The 20,634-nt window shown below is 32.6% G+C and overlaps 2 protein-coding genes across 2 annotated transcripts; one reads left to right on the forward strand and one right to left on the reverse strand.

The window, feature by feature from the left end:
* Positions 1 to 3,554: 3,554 nt before the first annotated feature.
* LOC124942322 (SNAP25 homologous protein SNAP33-like) lies at positions 3,555 to 7,822 on the forward strand. Its single transcript, XM_047482800.1, has 6 exons — positions 3,555 to 3,732; positions 4,964 to 5,431; positions 5,586 to 5,679; positions 6,603 to 6,730; positions 6,837 to 6,934; positions 7,419 to 7,822. The coding sequence occupies exons 2-6, from the start codon at positions 4,967 to 4,969 to the stop codon at positions 7,516 to 7,518; spliced, it is 885 nt and encodes a 294-aa protein (XP_047338756.1). The 5' UTR covers positions 3,555 to 3,732; positions 4,964 to 4,966; the 3' UTR covers positions 7,519 to 7,822.
* A 2,878-nt stretch (positions 7,823 to 10,700) lies between these two features.
* LOC124942423 (LYR motif-containing protein 4) lies at positions 10,701 to 11,288 on the reverse strand. The gene has a single exon (XM_047482928.1). It carries the CDS (start codon positions 11,192 to 11,194, stop codon positions 10,931 to 10,933), a length of 264 nt encoding a protein of 87 aa, XP_047338884.1. The 5' UTR covers positions 11,195 to 11,288; the 3' UTR covers positions 10,701 to 10,930.
* Between the last annotated feature and the right edge of the window lie 9,346 nt (positions 11,289 to 20,634).

The following is a 20,634-nucleotide window of genomic DNA, read 5'->3' on the forward strand; positions in this document are numbered from 1 at the left end:
ACCATGTTTTTAAAAAAAAAATATTAGTTATATATTATTATAATTTATATACATGATTAAATATTTTATACATTAACAATTTAAAAATATAGATAGGATTAATTATAAAATTAATTAAATAATAATAATAAATGACATTATAAAAAAAGTTATATTTACAAAATTAATTATATCAATTAATTTGAATAAATAATATATTTGTTTTAATTTAAAAATATAAATTTGTTTATTTTAATAATGTAAAATCATATAAAATTGTAAAATCGAGATTATTTATAAACTCATTAAAACGTAAAATTTTATTATCATAAATTTAAAATCGTAAGAGTTATTATTTAAGAGTTTACTAAAATCAGACTCGTTAACCTTATTTAAAATTATAAAATCGTAAAATTTATAGAATTAATTTGAAATTTTCACAATTTTTTAAAGTTAAAATATATTAAAATAAAACTATTGTTACCTTAACTTTATAAGATGACACTCAGGTCAAGAACTTCATAACATAGATAAATGATTAAATTTTTTTCTTGACCATCAAATATTGAAAATTCTTGATAGGGGTATATCAATTTTATAGAGGACTTGCATTTCTATGACTAATATCACCATAAATGAAAACTTGGAAAATTAAGATAAACTCTAGACAATAAGTGAGATTGGCATAAACAAAATGGAGGCAAGTGATAAGAAATTTTATTAATTCAAAATTTCCATGACCTACTTTCAAACTTGTTGGAGTAGGGCAACAAATCTAGCAGTTTGGTTGTGAAGTTAGGTTCACAAAGTGGGATTGAGTGATTCAGAGATTTCTTAGCCTATGCTTTCCATTTAAGATTTTTTTTTGTTTTTGTTTCTCTTGGGTATGATCAGTTGGCCCATTAGAAGTTTTAAAACTAAAAAAAAAAACATTTTTAACTAAAGTTGAGTGTAAAATCATTAACACAAAATTATTATTCATGTACAATTAAGGTAGGTTAACTTATCGTTACAAGAGTTTTTCTTTTCTAGGTTAGTGATCGGGCAGCCCAAAGAACATGCCCGGCTCTAGGACCAAAATGTTGTATCATCCTCAAGATTGATATGTATATCAAATAATCAAAAACTTTTCAAAAAAATCCATGTTCAGAAGCTTATTGAGAGTAGTTCAAAAGTTGATATTACAATCATCTCTATCAATAGTTTGATTGGTGGATAGGTTGGAAGATGATCCAAACAATAGTGGAAAAGTCATACTAGGGAAGAAATAAGTACTAGTTTTTGGATTAATAATATTATTAAATTTATGATACCTGTTTTCTGTCTACTTGATTGAAAATCATAATAAATACCAATATTATAACAAATTGAAAAAGTAAACAACAAATTACTAGACCTAAACTCCCAACCGGGCCAACCATCGGTTTTGTAAACAAAATTAAAATAGATCAAAAGTAGAAGATGGAAGGAGATATAATACCTCATGTGATTTAAAGTTTCGAATAAGAAATGGGAGAGGAAGAAGGGAAGACATTGATATTTTTTATTTTATTTTTCATGAAAGAAAAAAATAAATCATTTTATCCTTTTAATGTCTTAGATTATATGACAATTTGAAACCGCCTCACAGTAATCAATCCGAATCAATTGGTATAGTTTTTCCTCGTTTTAACTGAAGATCTGAACAGATCTAAAAAATCCGAAATATATTGACCGAAGTTTAGGACATGGATAATATTTACACGCTCTGCATCGATTCCCGAACCCTCGTGTGATTTAAAGCTCTGAATAAGAAAGGAGAGAGGAAGAAGAGAAAATGGATATTGGTATTTTTTTATTTTAAGATAGAAAAATAAAAAGACCATTTTATCTTTTCAATATAGGATGACAATTTGAAACCGTCTCGCGGTAATTGATCTGAACCGATTGATGTGATTTTTCTTGTTTTGACCGAAAATCAGGGCAAATCGGGAAAAATACGAAATATGTTGACCGGAGTTCGGGACAGAGATAATATTTACATGCCCTGCATCGATCTCCAAATCAAAAAATACAATTATTTGTTTCTATTGATAATTATTTAAAATAATTAATATATACTTATTTAATGTCTAATTTTTTTTACTTTCTCTTATTTAATAAAATAATATTTTTTTACTAAAAAAACTCTTTATTTTTTCTTATTTAATGTCATTAAATAAATTAAATTATTTTTAAAGATTATTGAATGTTTATTTGGGTATTTAATATTTTAAAATAATTGTTGTTGAATTTGTTTGATTTTTGATAATTTAAAACTATAAATATATGAATTATTTTATTGAATTATTTATATTTAAAGTTTAAACTGTTTCTTGATTTTCGGTGCACCGCGGAGAAACCACGTCCCCGATCGGGGGCGGGATGATTTATATTTAAAATTTTCGTTGGGATCATGGTAGAGTTGATAGGTTTGGAGCAAGAATGGTAATACGATTAAAAGCAAAAAGTTAGACTCCCACTCTTGCAAGAACGTACTAACAAGATCAGCAAAAGGAGGAATCCTTTTGAGGATTTTGATCGTCTTTCTCTAAGGAAGAGGCAAAATAGAATCAACTTGAATTCGGGACCGCTATTTGAAATCTTAGTGAAACACTGGATTTGTTTAAGTTTGGGTGAAGGAAGTATGACCGTTTACTAACAGTTGAGACTCAATCGGGAAATGTTTTCCATGTAGGATTCGAACCTACGACCAATCGGTCAGAAAGATTGAGAAACATAACCATTTGATTTCCCAACCCGAATCAACTCATTATAATCCCTGATGTCCTATTTGATTTTGATGTGAATTATATGAATTAAAATTTAAAACTAATTATTTTAAAAAATATTATTAAAAAACTAATTCACAATAAAGTGTTATCAATTTTCATTAGAGGTAACCAAATGGATCATTCAACAATAAATTTTATTTTAAAATAATGTGATAATTTTCCAATAATTTTATTTAAAATAATGTGATTATCAAGCAACTTGTTATACCAATAAAGATCAATTGGATTGATAAAATATTTGTAAAATGTTAATTAAAATAAAATAAAACTTTAAACAAATACATTTTAAAATGAATTTGATTAAAGACTAACAAATTGACTTGGAAAGTCAATTTTCCATAAACAAACTCTAAGGCTGGTTTGATTACTTGAATGAAATTTATTTATTCAAATATTTGGACATTAAATAGAATTACTTATTTAAATTATAAATAAAAATAAGAATTTGTTTTATGAATTTAAAAATATTAAATATTGATTGTAATTTGATCATCTAATTAACATTTATTTTTCATTAAGACAATTATTTTTAAATAATCATATATCTAATAATCATTTAGTCCAATTAAAATTATTTAAATAATTCAACCTAATTAAATATTATTTCACTTTTATTTTTATTTTCTATCACATTCAAAATTTATACTTTCTCAAAATATTATTTTAAATAACCTAAATTTCAAATAATCTCAATCTAAACAAGCCCTTAAAATCCAATATTGACCCATTCTAACCATTTCCTTCCCTCCCTTCGTCTCACTATCATCTTCTTATTCTTTTCTTCGTCTCCTTTGTCAACTTGACAAGTTCAAATCAATAGAATGGAAACCCATGAATATAAATCAACCATTTTGTGACAAAATCAATACCATTCATCGTCTTGAACGCCCTTACCACCTTCTCTGATCAGAAACTTTCTTTGATTTCGCTAAAGTCTCAGGTATCTTTCGAATTTCTCCAACTAATCTGTAGGGTTTCTTTTTTCTGGGTTTGAATTTGCTTCTTTGTTAGACTTCATCTGCATGGTTTTAGGTCAGTCAATTTCTTGATCTTCATGTTTGGATCTTCTTGTTAGTACCCCCTTTGGGTTAATCATATTTGTTTTTTGATCATCATGTTGACTTTTCATCAGGCTAGCTCTAGTTCTATCAATTATATCGCTGTTAATTTCTCTTTTATACTCCGTGTGATCTAAATTTCGTTTCCTAGAAAGAACATGTATTTTCTCTGTTCAGAACACCATTATTTCATCAATGAAGACCTGGGTTTTTCTGGGTTTTCGAAGTGGAAAAAGGTTAAATTCAATCAGAATATTCAGGAGCTTGAATTGGATATAGCCTATTTGCAAACTAATATTTTGTCACAACAAGAGGAATTGATTGAAAAGTCGTAAAAGTTAAAACTGAAAGTGATTTTGTTTTGTTTGGAATAAGATAAGTTTTGGAAGAGATTATATTTGGATCATGATTTAGATTACACTGTGATTACTATTACAGAAAAAGGAAAGTACAAACCAGATTGCAAACAGTAGGGTATATCAATGTTTGTAGGCTGACAAAACATATTGTCTTTGCAAAATAAATAATTGAAAAGAATGTAGACTGTAACAGCTTCTTGATGAGTTGTAAAATCTCTTGAGCCTCCCAAGATAAATCATAATCAAGTCCATACAAGTAGGAAACCAAGTTAAGCGAATCTGAGAAAAAAAAAATAGTTAAACATCATCATGTAGAGTAGTAGACTGAAATGCAAGCAAAACTGGAAACTGCTACTGTCTACTTTCTTCAGGTGCTTCATTTGCTATTGAAATTATTTTCTAGATCATGTTCCAAAGTGTAATTTGTTGCTTCAGATTACAGTGCTTCATTTGGTATTGAAATTATTTTCTAGATCATGTTCCGAAGTGTAATTAGTATAGAGATTATTATTGTTCATGATAAGATTATTTTTTAAACAATGATTAGTCTAGAAGATCATTATGATTTTTGTTGAACATAACAAATGTAGATTTTTGGGGATCATCATCAACACAGTTTTTATTTTTTTAGAACATAAGATTTTGTGGACACTTTCCTGTCACTTTTGTTTATAACATAGCACAGTACTTTATTTTCGGCAAAGCTATTACAGTTCGACTTACTACTTCCTAATATTGCGTTTTCTCTATACAGACAATGTTCGATTTGAAGAAACCTCATTTCCGTAGGCATACTAAACAAGATGCAGTTAACCCTGGCCAAACCAGCCATTCAGGTTCCAGTCCCCCCTTAGGTTCAAATGACAAGAACATTAAATCCTCAAACACTGTCTCTTCTGAGCCTACCCAAGATGCCAGAGCCAACTTATTCGATGATGGTGGGAAGCAAGCCTCTTCACAATCTGGTTTTTTATCTGCCCGAAACAAATACAAGAATGATTTTAAGGATACGGGAGGGTTAGATAATCAGTCAGTGCAAGAATTGGAAAGTTATGCAGGATATAAGAGTGAAGAAACCACAAAGACAGTTAATAGCTGCTTGAAAATTGCGGAAGACATGAGGGAGACTGCTACCAAGACTATGATTGAGTTGCATGATCAAGGCGAAAAACTTACTCGCACACATATGGCTGCAGCTGACATTGATCATGATCTTAGCAGGGTATACTTATTTTTGTCTTATGGGTTCTTCGATATAGATATATTAATCAAATGGGTTTTAGATTAAATACTTGATAACATGTAGTATGTTGTAGACTTCTTAGTTCTTACTTCTTAGTATGTTGTAGACTTCATAAAGGTTTTTTTTTTTTCAGGGTGAGAAGCTTATGGGGAGTCTTGGAGGAATGTTCTCAAAAACATGGAAGCCAACTAAAAACCGTCCAATCTCAGGGCCTACCATAACAAGAGGTCATCATCTTACCCACTTGTTTCTGTCATTGTTCTTACTTTATTATAATGTTAGAGGATAGATTTTTTTAAAAGATAAAAAATATTATTAACAAAGAATAGAGAGCAACTCACCAAGGTAGCTCTAGTGGAAAGAGTCTTGCCTAAATCATGTTCGATTCCCACTAAGAATGCCTTCATTGAAGTGGGGAGCATGGTTGTGTGGGTCGTGCTAGCTTCCTTCAGGGAATAAACCTTGATTTAAAAAACAAAAAATGAAAAAAGAATAGAATGCAGAAAGAGGCTACTCTCATTCCTTACGGTAAGAGTAACAAATGGGCTATTCTCATTCCCTGAAAGCGTTTAAAACATAAGGAAAAATCGTACTAGCCGAAAATCTATATATTCATCATCTCGTTGACGATATTGAAAACTCCCTAGCCTTAGACGCTTCCACCCTTTAAGAAAGATGTAAAAGTCGTTAAAAACAATCATTTTATTATATCATTGTTGAGAGATTTTTCTTCAAAAGTTATTTTGTTTCTTTCTCCCCATATTACCCACCATAGAGCAATTGGGATGATTCTCTAGTCCTTTTAATTTTGGCTGTTTTTGCTTAATCAATCTTTAATCCCAAAAATCTCGACCTTGATCGCCTCACAAATCATAACCCACATAGTTTCTAGCATCAGGATGGGAAAAAAGAGAGAATATGATGTAATGTTTTTTAGGATTGATCACGAAAATAACATTTTAGCAAAATAAGAAAATTTAGTGGGGCTTTATTCTTCCATATCTCTAATCAATGTGAATCTTTAAATGGACTCGTTTGAAAACAAAAACCAAAACAATCATTTGTTGTGAAAATTTATTATTTTGTAGAGATTTTTAACAGTTGGCATACTTTTCCTCCCCTTTTGTTCTTTGTCTGTTTACCTTTTCAGACGAGGTCCAGAGAAAAGGTGATCATCTACAGCAGCGTGAGAAACTTGGATTGACAGCTACATCAAAGGCAAATTCAAACGCTCGAACAACATATGCCGAGCCTACGGATGTTTACCAGAAAATTGAGGTTAGTAACACTAGTGTTAAACTGTCTCTAATATAAACAGATCTTTAAACCTGTAACAGAAATATGGAGTAAATGAGAGACTAATGTGGATGAGATTTATATGCAGGTGGAGAAATCAAAGCAGGACGATTCACTTTCTGAATTGAGCAGTGTATTGGATAGCCTCAAGGACATGGCTGTCGACATGGGTTCTGAAATCGATAGGTTCGTTATCCTCTCTTTCTCCCACTCTCATTCTGCTTATTAGGTTTGGTTAGTGATATGTTCTTTTAGAGCTTGTTTGATGTGGGGTTATTTGAAGGTTATAAAATCAAAATCTTGTTTATTTAAAAAGTGGGTTTTTTGGGATTTTGGGTTATATTTTATAAAAGGTTAAGTAAAAGTATTTTGGTATTTGAGTTGATTAATTATTTGATACTTAGAAGGATGTGTAATATAGGATTTCTTTGGAAAAACCTAAATAACTCAAGATCAAACAAGTTTAAAGCCACACCTTCTGTTCCCATTTGAAAATGCTTATTGTTTTTGTTTCTGTATTTAGATCTATTTCTAGATACAAAAACAAAAACAAATTTATCAATTTGTCACTGACAAATTTAGTTCTGAACAAGATGCATAATAGGTGTTTCCATATGGGGTATGATTTTGTTGCAACATGAATGCTGATATGACCTAATAATAATGGCAGACAAAATAAAGCACTGGATCCTTTCGCGGATGACATTGATGAGCTGAACTCTCGAGTGAAAGGTGTGTCCCAACGCGGCCGACGTCTACTGGGAAAGTAGTCGGAAGAAGCTCGGAATGACTTTTATTGATGTTGGTGGTGAAGTTATTGTTGTCTGAACACTTGTTATTTATAAACATGATTATATGAACTGTTTTCCTTCCATAAGACATATTACAGATAAACTTATAATTATGTCATTGTTGTTATTTGTATGTTGAAATAATATTATTGACTTCCAACATAATACCACCATTAAACATTTAAGCGTTATTACATATATTGATCCGCTGAAAGGTGTAATCAATGTTTGTTTTTATGTAGTTGAAATATTAAAATGAATTTTTTGTTTGTCATTTAAGTTTATATATAGTGTAGTGTAGTCAATTGTTTTTGTGTAATTTCTTGTGTGGCATATGAACTGGTTGTTAAATTGTTTATAATCTGTAAAATATAAAAGTTCACACTGGGATATGAACTGATTGTTGAGTGTTTTAAAGAATGTTATTTTCATCATTTCAAAAGTAGTTATGAAGGATTTAAAGAAACAGATCACTCTATAAATCAAGAAAAAAACAAAAACAAAATCAAGAACAAATTCAAAATATAACATAATAGAAAACTGAAACTAGCATATCACCATATTAGGTACCAACTTTATTACTGTCTGTCAAAATCAATATGCATCTCCTCAATCCACAAAGATCGCATTGGTTGCTTTAACGAACAACCCGAACTTGACTATAGGGATACTAACGAACAACCCGAACTTGACTATAGGGATACTTTAAGTTGGTAGTTAAACCAACCACAATTTGTATTATCATCTCACTATTTGTTACATATACACGAATTACCTAGATCAGTTAGATATTAGCAATGATTTTCTTCATAAATTTCTACATAAAGATGTTTACATTGAACAACTTTGTGTATTTGTACACTATCACTATGTCATCTTTAATGAAATGTGTCATAGGAAGCTTCATGTGTATGATATGCTACACTTGGGTTTGCATTTTTCAATTTCAGTTTTTTAAATCTAAGTATTGTACTTTTATATTCTCGTATTGTGTGGATCACGTGTTGATATATTATTTTTATTGAAAACTTTCTTACTCATCTCGAAAATCATTACTTGTCTCAACAAGGTATTTTGATTCATAATAAATCATTTATGCTTTCATTGCTCCTCTTATACTACCTAACATAAATTTCAGAACCCTTTCTAGTTTTACACCATAACATAAGAACCCTAATGTTGAATTTGTTCATTATATTATATATATAAACAATTAAATCAAGTCAACCCCAAATAAAACAAGTAGACCATAAATTAAAATAGGTATATGGACAATTTGAATATTACCCAATACTCATCCATATTAGAAGCACCAACATGAGAGTAACATTAAAACATTGACCAACTAGTCAAGAGTAAGGACATATTACCATTTGCAAACTCTTTATAGGTTTGAATTTAAGAAGTGTTTAACTAAGTTTTATTTTTGACAATTTCTCTTTCGGATCCCAACCGAGAAAGTATTTCCAAATAGGCACAATATTAGTTTGCTCACCCTTTAACAATGCCAAATATAGTAGAACATGTCAAAGTGTCAAATAGGGAAAATATTGCAATGTCCAACATAGATTGGTTTATTTGAAGTTTCTGCGACATAATAAGCCAAAAATGTGCAGGAGAGTAGAGAATTAAATCAGAAGTTCTTGCCAATGTCATGTCAAGAAATCCTAATTAAAGAGGACCAAAAGTCTCATGGGCAGAAGACATGACATAAAAGGTAGAAACAGAGGCCTTCAGAGTCCTCTTGAGCAAACAGATCATATGAAATATCTTATACAACCAACCTATGTTTTCTAAACAAACGCAAATCTAACATTATATACTGATATAAGTTTTTTATTGGCAGGAGACACTTTATTGAAGTATTGGGTTTTTTCACCAATTCCACACATGAACAACCTTGACAACCAACTTCAGATACAATGCATCTCAAACAATAACACTTTTAAGGAAAAAACAAAAGTTCATTTTGCTTCCAAAATTTTCGTTAAAAGTTTGTTTTGCTTCCAAGATATTTAAAAATTACTAACTCCATTAATGTCTTGATATGCATTTCAGAGAGAACAAAAAAATGAATTAAAGAGATGCAAAAATTATGTATAGATGATTTAAGAAATAGATAGAGTTCACAAAAAAAAAAAGTGAAAAGCAAGTTTAGTCCTTTTTAAAAGTTAAGAAAGCAAAAAGAGTTTACCACATGTCGATGAAGCAAAATGAACATTGAATCATTAATCATAATTCATTCGCACTACATTCTTGAGGAAGATGTCCATGCCCAAATTTAACCAAATAAGCTCAAATTTCTACTTTAGAGATTTGAATATGCTATTCAGTTGATAAAGAGGCAAATTCCAATCCTAAAGGTATAACTCTGCACAACTTGTCTAAATCGAAACTAAATTTTTGACCAAGATAATACGTATTTACTTGTCCAGGAACAAAAGACAAGAAATCAAGATAAAATGAAGGATATTTAAGAAGTATAACCACAAAGTAGCAAATAACTTGAATATATACTCAAGTTCTTCAAGTGTAGTTGCAAAATATATATTTCCATCTTGATGTATTCAATCTTTGAAACTCTTATTTCTCACCTATGATACTAAACAAGCAAGTAGACAGAAATATAAGTGCACAAGATGCTGCAAGGAGGCTCAAGCTAGACAATAACTGGTCTGTTTTGGCATAACAAAACTGGAAACTGATCCAAAAAATAATCTGGATCACAATCCAAAATTTTGCCTACATCACAGTTCTCATGGCAAACGAAAAATCAGTTCTTTTCAAATACTAGTTTCCAAATAGGAGCTCAGAATCAGTACAGAATCGAGGGATAATAATGCCTGTATTGATTAAGGAAGAAGAGATGGATTAAGCCACAATGGGCTAATCTTTTAGTAGGATTTGGATGGATTATATACATCCTTTACATTTCATATAGTTATACTTATACCCTAATTATTCAAGAATGCTTGTTAGAACACCTGCCCAAAAACCATGTTACTCTAACTCTTTGAATCATCTTTACCATGCATATCCTCATATAGTATAGTCATTCAATTTGCCATCATACTACATTTACATGAATGTCAATTTCTAAGACTTGGGTTCTTTTCCTCAAGAACTGAAACCCAGCAAAATATTAAATTCATACACCAATAAATCCAGAATCATGATATAGAAAATCAATAAAATAGGAATGAAAAAAGATTCCAATTTTCTTATCAGTTCATCAAGAAAACCTGTTATTAATAATAATACTAGATAAGAGGGTGAATATCTTCATTACAGATTCCGGGTATCAAGGAAAACCCTATTGCCTAATCAAAAAACATTCAATTTTGTTCGATGTAAGGGAGGAAAGTGAGATAACAGTTACTTCCCCGACTTATCATTTGATTTCCATTATACTCTTCACATCCGGAGCATAAACAGAGTAAACAATTGCCTGTCTTTTAGCAACCTCCAGTTGAGACTTTCCGTCGGAGAAGGCGGCGGATACAGAAGCAGGATCAGAGATGGATTTGTTCTGGAGAAATGCGTCGATTGTCCGACGCCTTGTGTATTCCCTTATGTTATAATCTGTGAATTTCTGTGATGTCCGGAGAAGAGAACGGAAGAGAGAAAGAACCTCCAATCTTGACGGAGATGCCATTTCGGTAGTATGCTGAAAGCTTCGATTGGAACTGTTCTTGAGATGGCGCTACAGGCTATGACTGGACTTCAAAGAAGAGAAAGGGTTTACCACTACTTTCACCACTACTTTATTTAGTAATTTAAATAAAGAGTTATATATTAAAAATTAATTTATAAATAATAAAAAATAAGAATATTTATACATATAAATAAAGGGAAATTGGACGAAATGACCCTAAAATAGGGGGAAATTTGCCTCGTGATCACCAGATAATTGAAATTGATCTGGTGACCACTTAATTTTTTTTTGGACGAAATACCCTTTTCGCGTAACGCGAAGGGACTTCGCGTTTCGCGAAGTGAGACGCTGTGAAAAGTCCAGAATACCCTTACTATATAATAAAATCCGGCCATCTTTTTTTCATTTCTTTTCTTCCCTTCTCTTTCTTCCCTTCCGCTTTTCTCCTCCTTCTCTCTAATCTCGCCGGCGACGGAGTTCAACGGCGGCACTCAATGAGCTCCACGACGAGCACAAGCACTGTAACAATTTGGTAAGTTTATGTATTTCAAGTTTATTGTTATTCATTTATGCAGTTTTCGAATCACTGTGTTGGTTTAGGGTTTAATCTGATGATTACTTCCCGTTTCGCTAAGTACTTCCCGTTTCGCTAAGTACTTCCGTTTCGCTAAGTACTTCCCGTTTCGCTAAGTACTTCCCGTTTTCGTTAAGTACTTCCCGTTTCGCGAAGGGTTTCCATTTCACAGTATTAATTATCCGTTTCCCAATTTTTTCTTGCAGCCGAAGTTTTCGTTTTCTCATAATGGAGAGTGGAAAGTTGATGCTAATGGAATATGGTTTTTGATGCCTCTTCAATCAAAACTTGGATTTACCCCAAAGTACTCGTTATGCTGAATTAATTAATAAAACTCCATGAAAGACTTCAAGTGCAGAAATCTTACCTATGATTTAGTGCTGCAAGTGAAGTATGATATTCCGAATATCACAACTCCTAAACCCGTTTTTATTGACGATGATGAGGATCTAAACATATATTTATCACGCTGATTTTGGGTAGAACTGTGTCACCATTGTGTGTGTCTGTAGTAGAGAAGTTCACAATTTACTAAAGAAAAGATACCACTACTTACCTACCCAACTCAAGAAAGTATTCTCCCACAATTTACTCAGACAATTGTACCAGAAACTTTACCTCGGAGGGTCTTTGTTGAAAGTACATGAAGCCGGAGATAACTCTTTGCCTCACATCCCACTACTCAGGACTTGCATGCATCGATAACTACACCACATAGTGCGAGAAGAGCATCACGGGTTACACCTACTAGTGCAAGAAGATCATCATTGGGTACACCATGTAGTGCAAGAAGATCATCATTTGGTACACCATCGACAGACATATCACCGACAGACATATCACCGACAGACATATCACCGACAGACCTATCACCGACAGACCCCTCAGTTGCGTTGGCGTTAACTACTGAAACTGTATTGGAAGTCGGTGCCTTGTTTGAAAATAAAAAGAATACAACTGATGCTATATAAATATGCGATGGCTAATCATTTTGAATTCAAGGTGGAGAAGTCAAGAAAACATCTTTGGTATGTGAAATGTTTGGATGAGAAATGCAAGTGGAGATTGCGTGCCGTGAAAGGTAAATTATCTGAGATGTTTGAGATCCGGAAATTCGACCAACAACACTCATGCTCAGTTCTATCTAGGCTAGAGAAAAAAGGCAAACACCAGCATGGGTTATTGGGCAGTGCGTGAAGAGTAAGTATATGGACCATCACCATAATCACTTGCCTAAGAAAATAATTGAAGACATGCAGGCAACTTATGGGGTAAATTTGACTTATAATAAGGCTTAGAGGGCTAGGGAAATGACATTAGTGGCGGTGCGAGGAACGGTTGAGAATTCATATGAAAAATTACCCTCATACCTATACATGTTGGAGAAGCATAATCCTGGTACCATAACAGACATCCAAACAGACGAGGTCGGGCACTTCAAGTATATGTTCATGTCCCTAGGCCTCTCTATTAGGGGTTTCAAAGCATTTTGTCGTCCCGTATTGTGTGTTGATGCCAGTTTTCTTAAGCACAAGGTGGGAGGTCAACTATTGGTGGCTATTGCATTAGATGCTAATGAACAATTATATCCTGTCGCATTCGGAGTTGTTGATTCAGAGAATAATAACTCTTGGACTTATTTATGCAAAAATTGAGAGAAGCAATTGAATTAGTTGATGATCTCGTCTTCGTATCCGATAGACACCCAAGCATCGCCAATGCCTTATGTGCTGTTTTTCCAGAAGCATACCACGGTGCGTGCACATATCACATAAAGATGAATATCAACGCGAAATTCAAAACTGATAATTGTCATATGGAGTTTGATATGGCTTCTCGTGCGTACACCGTCCACGAATTCAATTGTTTTTTTGACAAGATAAGGGTTAAAGATAATAGGATTGCTGCCTATTTGGAAGAAATTGGATTTCAAAGATGGAGTAGAGCATTTTTCCCCGGTAAGCGATACAATCAACTAACAAGCAATTATGCTGAGAGTTTTAATAGTCAGAGCAGGGAAGCCAGAAAGTACCTCATTTCCTCAATGGCCGAGTATTTAAGATTGACAATACAAGGTTGGTTTAATGAGAGAAGAGAAAGAGCGTCCAACCACCAAGAAGTGTTATCTCCAACATATGAAAAGTGGTTACGTGAGGGATTCGAGAAGGCTAGATTCTATATAGTATCATCGCTTAACCGATTCGAGTTTTATGTGCATGACAATGAGTCTCATTTTAAAGTCAATTTGAAAGACATGAACTGCACTTGTAGGGTATTTGAAGTTTCTGGTCTTCCTTGTACTCATGCAATGGCTGCTGCCCGTCACCGCAATTTGGTTTGTTATGACTTTTGTTCAAGGTATTATTCAGCTCACATGTTCAATCTATTTAACCAATTGTTTAATCGTTTTATTTTCCATTCTTACAGATATTACACAACTGAATCTTGGATGAATGCATATGCGGAGACATGTTACCCTGCTGGTGATGAAGACGATTGGGATATTCCCGAAATGATCAAGGAACACGTATGTCTAAAACCACCTGTCAAGGTTAAGAAAGGGCGCCCACAAACAAAGCGTAGGTCATCTCAAGGTGAGGTACGTAAGGCTCCGAGACGATGCAGCTCATGTGGTGGACTAGGACATAATAGGGCCACATGCAAAGCAGTCATGCCTGCTCCATCTACTGTAAAAGCATCATCATCTAAGCATCATGACTCATCTTCTCAACAGCACGAGCCATCATCTCAACAATATGAGCCTTTAGATTGATTGGGATAAGTTGTATAAGTGTTTTGGATAAGTTGTATTATTTTTTGGATAAGTTGTATTATGTTTTGGATAAGTTGTATTATGTTTTGGATAAGTTGTAATCGGATAAGTTGTAATCTGTATGTTGTATCTAGTTTATCTGTGTACTGAAGGAGTACTTAACGCTTCGCTAAGTACTTAACGCTTCGTTAAGTACTTAACGCTTCGCTAAGTACTTAACGAAGCGTTAAGTGCTTAGCGAAGCGTTAAGTACTTAACGAAGCGTTAAGTACTTAACGAAGCGATAAGTATCTTCATCTTACCTCAGTCTTGGCCTTCTTTTCCAATTTGCTCTTCTTCTTCTTCTTCTTCCTCTCCTCCTCCATACTATCTAATTTGACAATTAACGTGGCCATCCTTTGGTTGGATTTGGCTAATAACTGTTCGCACATACTAACAACCAACTTTTTCATATAAGCCTTGTGATTTGTTTGAGTTTCTTCGTAAGCTGTTTTCATCTCTTTGAGCTCCTCCTTCACCTCTTTGATGAGCTCCTCCTTTAGAGCTTTTACCTCCTCTTTCAGCTCTTCACATTTACATCCAACAGAAGATGTTGGAGGTAATCCAGGAGTAGTAGCGGATGGGGGGCTAGGAATGTTGGCAGGACTAGATTCATAAGCAAGCTTCCTCTTCAGGTTTACTGCTTCTTTGAGATTAAGCGCAGCCTTTCTCTTCCGGGTGTTTGGTTTGGAAGTAGGTTCTTCATGTTCATCCTCAAGTTCACTTCCCTCCTCTTCATCATCATAATCCTCCTTCACTAACTTCCCTTCTGTAAATCCCTCAAAAAATTCATCAGTTGACTCATCTATTTGTTCAAAGTCCTCACCACTGTATAACCTCTTCTCCATGGAGGACTCTTCCATCTCAGTCAGATCCGTTGTCTCCAGGGCAGACTTTATCTCGATCAAGGTGTTCTTCCTGTTGGAATGATAGACTAACAACCTTGGGCGTAGAGGATCATTAAGCTCATTCTTTCTAGCAAATTTAGGAACAAAACCTTTGATGACCTCGTATGTCCACACTTGAAATGCCAGTGCAAACCCATAAATGTTATAAGCAAAAGGAGCATAAGGATCAGTACTCTTTTTCTTCTTCTTATAATATTTGTGACTAAGATGTCTCATGTTCTTGTTCAAACCCTTGAGGGTGGCTCTAAAGGTCACCTTCCCCCAAGGAAATCGGAGGAAACTTTCCTCGTCTTCGACCATGTGGAGGATTTTGGCAAATACCACCCTCCTTGGATCAAATGAAAATAGGTACTGGCAAATCAAGCATACCAGCCCCATCTTCCAGGCATCTTCCTTATCTCTACATTTCAAAAAAGCAGTCTCCAAGTCTTGCATTACTACACTCGTCTTCCCTTTAAAATATTTTACCAACAGAGGTGGACAACCTCGGCATTCTTCTTCGTTCACCTCAGGAAACCTTCCGAAGTTTAGGCCCGTCACCAAGGCGTACTCTTTCATACCAAACACAAGTTCTTGCCCATTGATATTGAAAGTAATCTCCTTGGAGGTTGAGGTTACCCTCCTAAGCAACATGTGATGTACAATAGTTCCTGAGAACTGCAACACTGGCGCAAAGACTATATATCGGAATTGGGTATTGTACACCTTCTCCACAAGATCCATTTCCTCAAACTTCATAACAATCTTCTTCAGGCAGAGGGCGCTTTTCCAAGAAATCCGTCCAGGGAAATCAGGAACGGTGGTTTCTGCCATCTACAAAAGGAACAACAACAAAAATGTAAGATCATATACATAGACCACATCAAACGTTAAGTACTTAACGAAGCGTTAAGTACTTAGCGAAGCATTAAGTAATTCGCGAATCCCTAAACCAGAAATAATAACCAACAACCAGAAACAAACATGCAAATATAATGCAATAATCAATAACCAGAAACAAACATTAAACGCTAAACCTAACCAAATAAACTGAAACAGCCAAAACCCTAAAACTAAACATGCAAATATGAAAACCCATAACCAAAAAAAGACATGCAACAACCAAAATAAAACTAACCTGAGATTTATGGGGAATCAATGATAGAGAGGGAGGACACGAGGGGGACGGGAAGATCGGCCTTGTCAATGTCTTCTTCAGTGAGACGGTTGTAGAGAGAGAGGAATCGAGAGGATAGAAGAGGGAAAATGGAAGAAATGAATGTCCAAATGTTTTATTTTTTAAAATATATGGTACGGCGCGTGCATATACGCGCGCCTCTTCGTCTTCCTACGCGCGCGTGCAGAAGCGTTAAGTACTTAACGAAGCGTTAAGTACTTAACGAAGCGTTAAGTACTTAACGAAATGTTAAGTACTTAACGCTTCGCTAAGTACATAACGCTTCGTTAAGTACTTAACGCTTCGTTAAGTAACTAGCAGAAACGATATCATCTGCAAATATCATCACAGCCAAAAGAACAATCAATAAGATGAACAAACTAATAAACCAATATGAACAAATATGAACATATATGAACAAATATAACACAATATGAACAAATATGATTCAATATGAACCAATATTAACCAATATCACCAAAAAGAACATATTTAGGGTTAGGGTTTCATTAAGAAATACAAATAAGAACATAAATCTGTTATATAAACATAGATTCGGAGATTAAGTTTCTTATCTTGTAGATTTAGTTCATAGTAGTCGCCGTCGCCGGAGTTTACGCCGCCGGCGACAAACTCAAGAGGAAAGAAAGCATGAGAGAGAAAGAAAATGAGAGAAATGAAAAAATTTGAGTATATATATCAATACTGTTTCACTTCGCGAAACGCGGAGTCCCTTCGCGTTACGCGAAAAGGGTAAATTCGTCAAAAAAAAAAAGTGGTCATCAGATCAAAAATTATTAAACATTACCACGGATGCAAATAGGCCTATTTGTAGGGTCATTTCGTCCAATTTCCCTAAATAAAAGCTACTATTTATTATGAAAAAAATGTGAAATTATTTCAGAAACACCTACTAGATTTTTATATTAAAAATTTATATATATATATATATTTATCATTTTACTTTAATTAGGTAAATTAGGATAAAATATGAAATAATTTATAAATAAATCGTAAATATATATATAAATAAAAAAATTATATATAATTACGATGAGAGAATAATTTTATATATAAAAATTTAAATCATATTTTAAGGGTTGTGAGATCATGTCTCGCTGAATGTTGTTGGGATCTATTAAGATCTCATAGTATGGCATAGTTGGTTGTAAATTTGGTGTTAATCGGTTTTCTCTTATATGTTTAGTTTATATTGTATTTCTCGCTTGTTTAGCGATGACAACGACTTTGATGTTTGATGTAACTCATCGATTACATTGTCCGTGTGTCGTTTACAAGATGACAACGATGTTTGAGAGTTTGAAAGTCAGTCATAGGTTCTTATGTATAATTTATTTGTTTCATTATCTTAGCCTTTTAAATTTTAGTGTTGGTAAAATTTATTGAGTTACATTGTTATACAGTATTTTGAGTATAAAATTTTTAAAATTAATTTTGATCATTATGTTAGGAATGAAAGTTAATATGTGTATATATATTATAAATTTAATGTTTTTTTCTCTTAAATAAATATTTAAAATAATTTTCAACATCAATTGATTTCTATATATAAATATTTAATAATAATAATAATAATTTAATATTTTTTTTAAAATAAAAGATATTTAATTCAAATATCATTTCAAATTGGCAAAATAATTTATAACTAATATCTAATAGTTAAAATAACCAGAATTGTGTCTAATCAAATTGTTGTTTTGATTTTATTGACAACACTTTAAGCTGAAGTAAAAATTGTAACGGCGAGTCATCAAGCTAATTTATTAAATTAAAAAAATTATTATATTTATATAAATATAAAATAAGAGTTTATAATCTAATTTTAGTTTGAGTTTAAATTTTAGCCTTGATTGTTCATAATGAAGTGTGTTTATCTTTTATTATTATTATTTTTCAACATGTTTTGTTTGGTTATTAAGGCTTATATAAAGTCAATACTTTTTTGTTGAACTCTTTTTTAATTTGTAAATTATCATGATTGGTGCAACTTAAGCTTATGTTGGACAAAAAAAAGGAGTGGATGAGTTGAGGGAATGTACTAGGGTTCATTTATTCTTCCCTATATTTAAATAAAATTTCATTAAAATTTTAATAATAAAGCTTATAATTCATAATTTTTAAAATAAACAAACTATATTACAGTAATAATAAAATATATTTGAAATTTATAAATAAGATAAATGTTAGATATTTTGAGGTTTGGATAAAGAAGATGCCTTATTTATCAAGTAAAGATTTATGGATGTACATTGTTAGTGATAAATATACCTACCATTCATTAGGAGGACAAAAATATCTTTATTACTTGTTAAAAGTTTTTATTTAAAAAAAATTAAATAAAGCTTACAATGTGTAATTGTATAGCAGTATCTGAAAACATACACTGGGGACTTCCTAAAGGAGGTAATAAAAATTAAATTTTTAATTTTGCAAAATATTAAAAATTTATTCAGAACTTTATACACGATTTTGAGGGAGATCTCTAAGGAGGTTAGATTGAGTTGCGTCACTTTGGTTCAAGTCATAGATTGTCTACGTGACCAAATCTTTGGTGAAAAGGTTATGGTTGAACATGTTTTGGTATAGGATGACAATGAGGAAGTTTATGAAGAAAAATATGAAAGAGTTCTTGAAAATCATTCTTGATTTGGAGAACATAAAGGTGAAGATTCAAGATGAGATCAAGTCCTCTTGTTGCTTCAATCTCTTCCGAAGTCTACTCAAACCTTAAGGACACAATACTAAGTACATCACATTGGAGAATGTTCATAATGTCTCGTTATCATAAAGATGTCAAAACACGTCGAGAGGGTTAAAGACCACGGATGCCTTGGTTACTTGGGGAATACCATCAAAGAAAGAGCTTTGGGAGAAGAAGAATGGAAGGTCTAGTGGTTCTAGGTCCAAGTCCATTGAGAAGACAATTGTGTGATATAAGTGTCACGCCCCGAACCAAGGCATGAGGCGTGCAGACGTTGCATGTCATTACCCAAATATTACATGCTAGGCTAAACAAAGAACTTCTTTTAACCATTCTTACTAATAAAAGAAACACATAATTTATCCAAATCCGTCTTCAATTACCACTATTAGGGTCAATTCATCTCTAGTTTAAAACAGTTGATGACTCCCATTAATATCAAAAACTTTCCTTACATATTACATATTTTATATACATCTCTACTAATACAAAAAGAGAGTAGCTCTTTACCGGCTAGTCTATACAACTATAGTCTTCCGTCTTTTAATCTCCTTGACTAGTCGTTGCTCTTATCTGAAAAGAATTCATTTTAAAAAGGATGAGCTAAACGTGCTTAGTAAGAAAATCAAACCCTTCTACAGCTGGATCAAGAAGCAAAAGATAGGTTAACCAACTATAAATTCTCATTGGACAAAAAATAATATATTTCAATAATAACTCTGGGATCAAGATAAAGTATGAATTATCATAATAACTTAATAAGCCATCTATCAAGACCTTTAAGTCTTATATAGATGCATTAGCCATCAACCAAGACATAAGCGTCTTGCATTGACGCACTATCAATCAAGACATAGGTCTTACATTGACGCATGGGCCATCAACCAAGACATAAGTGTCTTGCGTTGACGCATTTAACCGGTGTAACCAACACTCGAGACACAAATAGTTCATTATTAGACAAACAATACAAAATCAAGTCCAGAGTAATAAAAATAGTCATATCTTCAAAATCATTTAGAAGCCAAATCTTTTAAGTCCAGATATACCGATTTCTCTTTCAATGTCGAAATAAAAGCAATATCAAACTGTTTGAAAACAATTTATCCCCAAATCATCATTTTCACAAAATCATTTCAGAATCATCCTTCATAAATCAATTTATCCTCAAAGACTATTTAAAATCAAGTTTCATAAACTATCATCATAATTCATAACCATTATTTCTTCATCAAAATCTAAATGCATTCTTGATCCATAAATTTATA

This window comes from Impatiens glandulifera, chromosome 6 (assembly GCF_907164915.1).
Source record: "Impatiens glandulifera chromosome 6, dImpGla2.1, whole genome shotgun sequence".
NCBI lineage: Eukaryota > Viridiplantae > Streptophyta > Magnoliopsida > Ericales > Balsaminaceae > Impatiens > Impatiens glandulifera.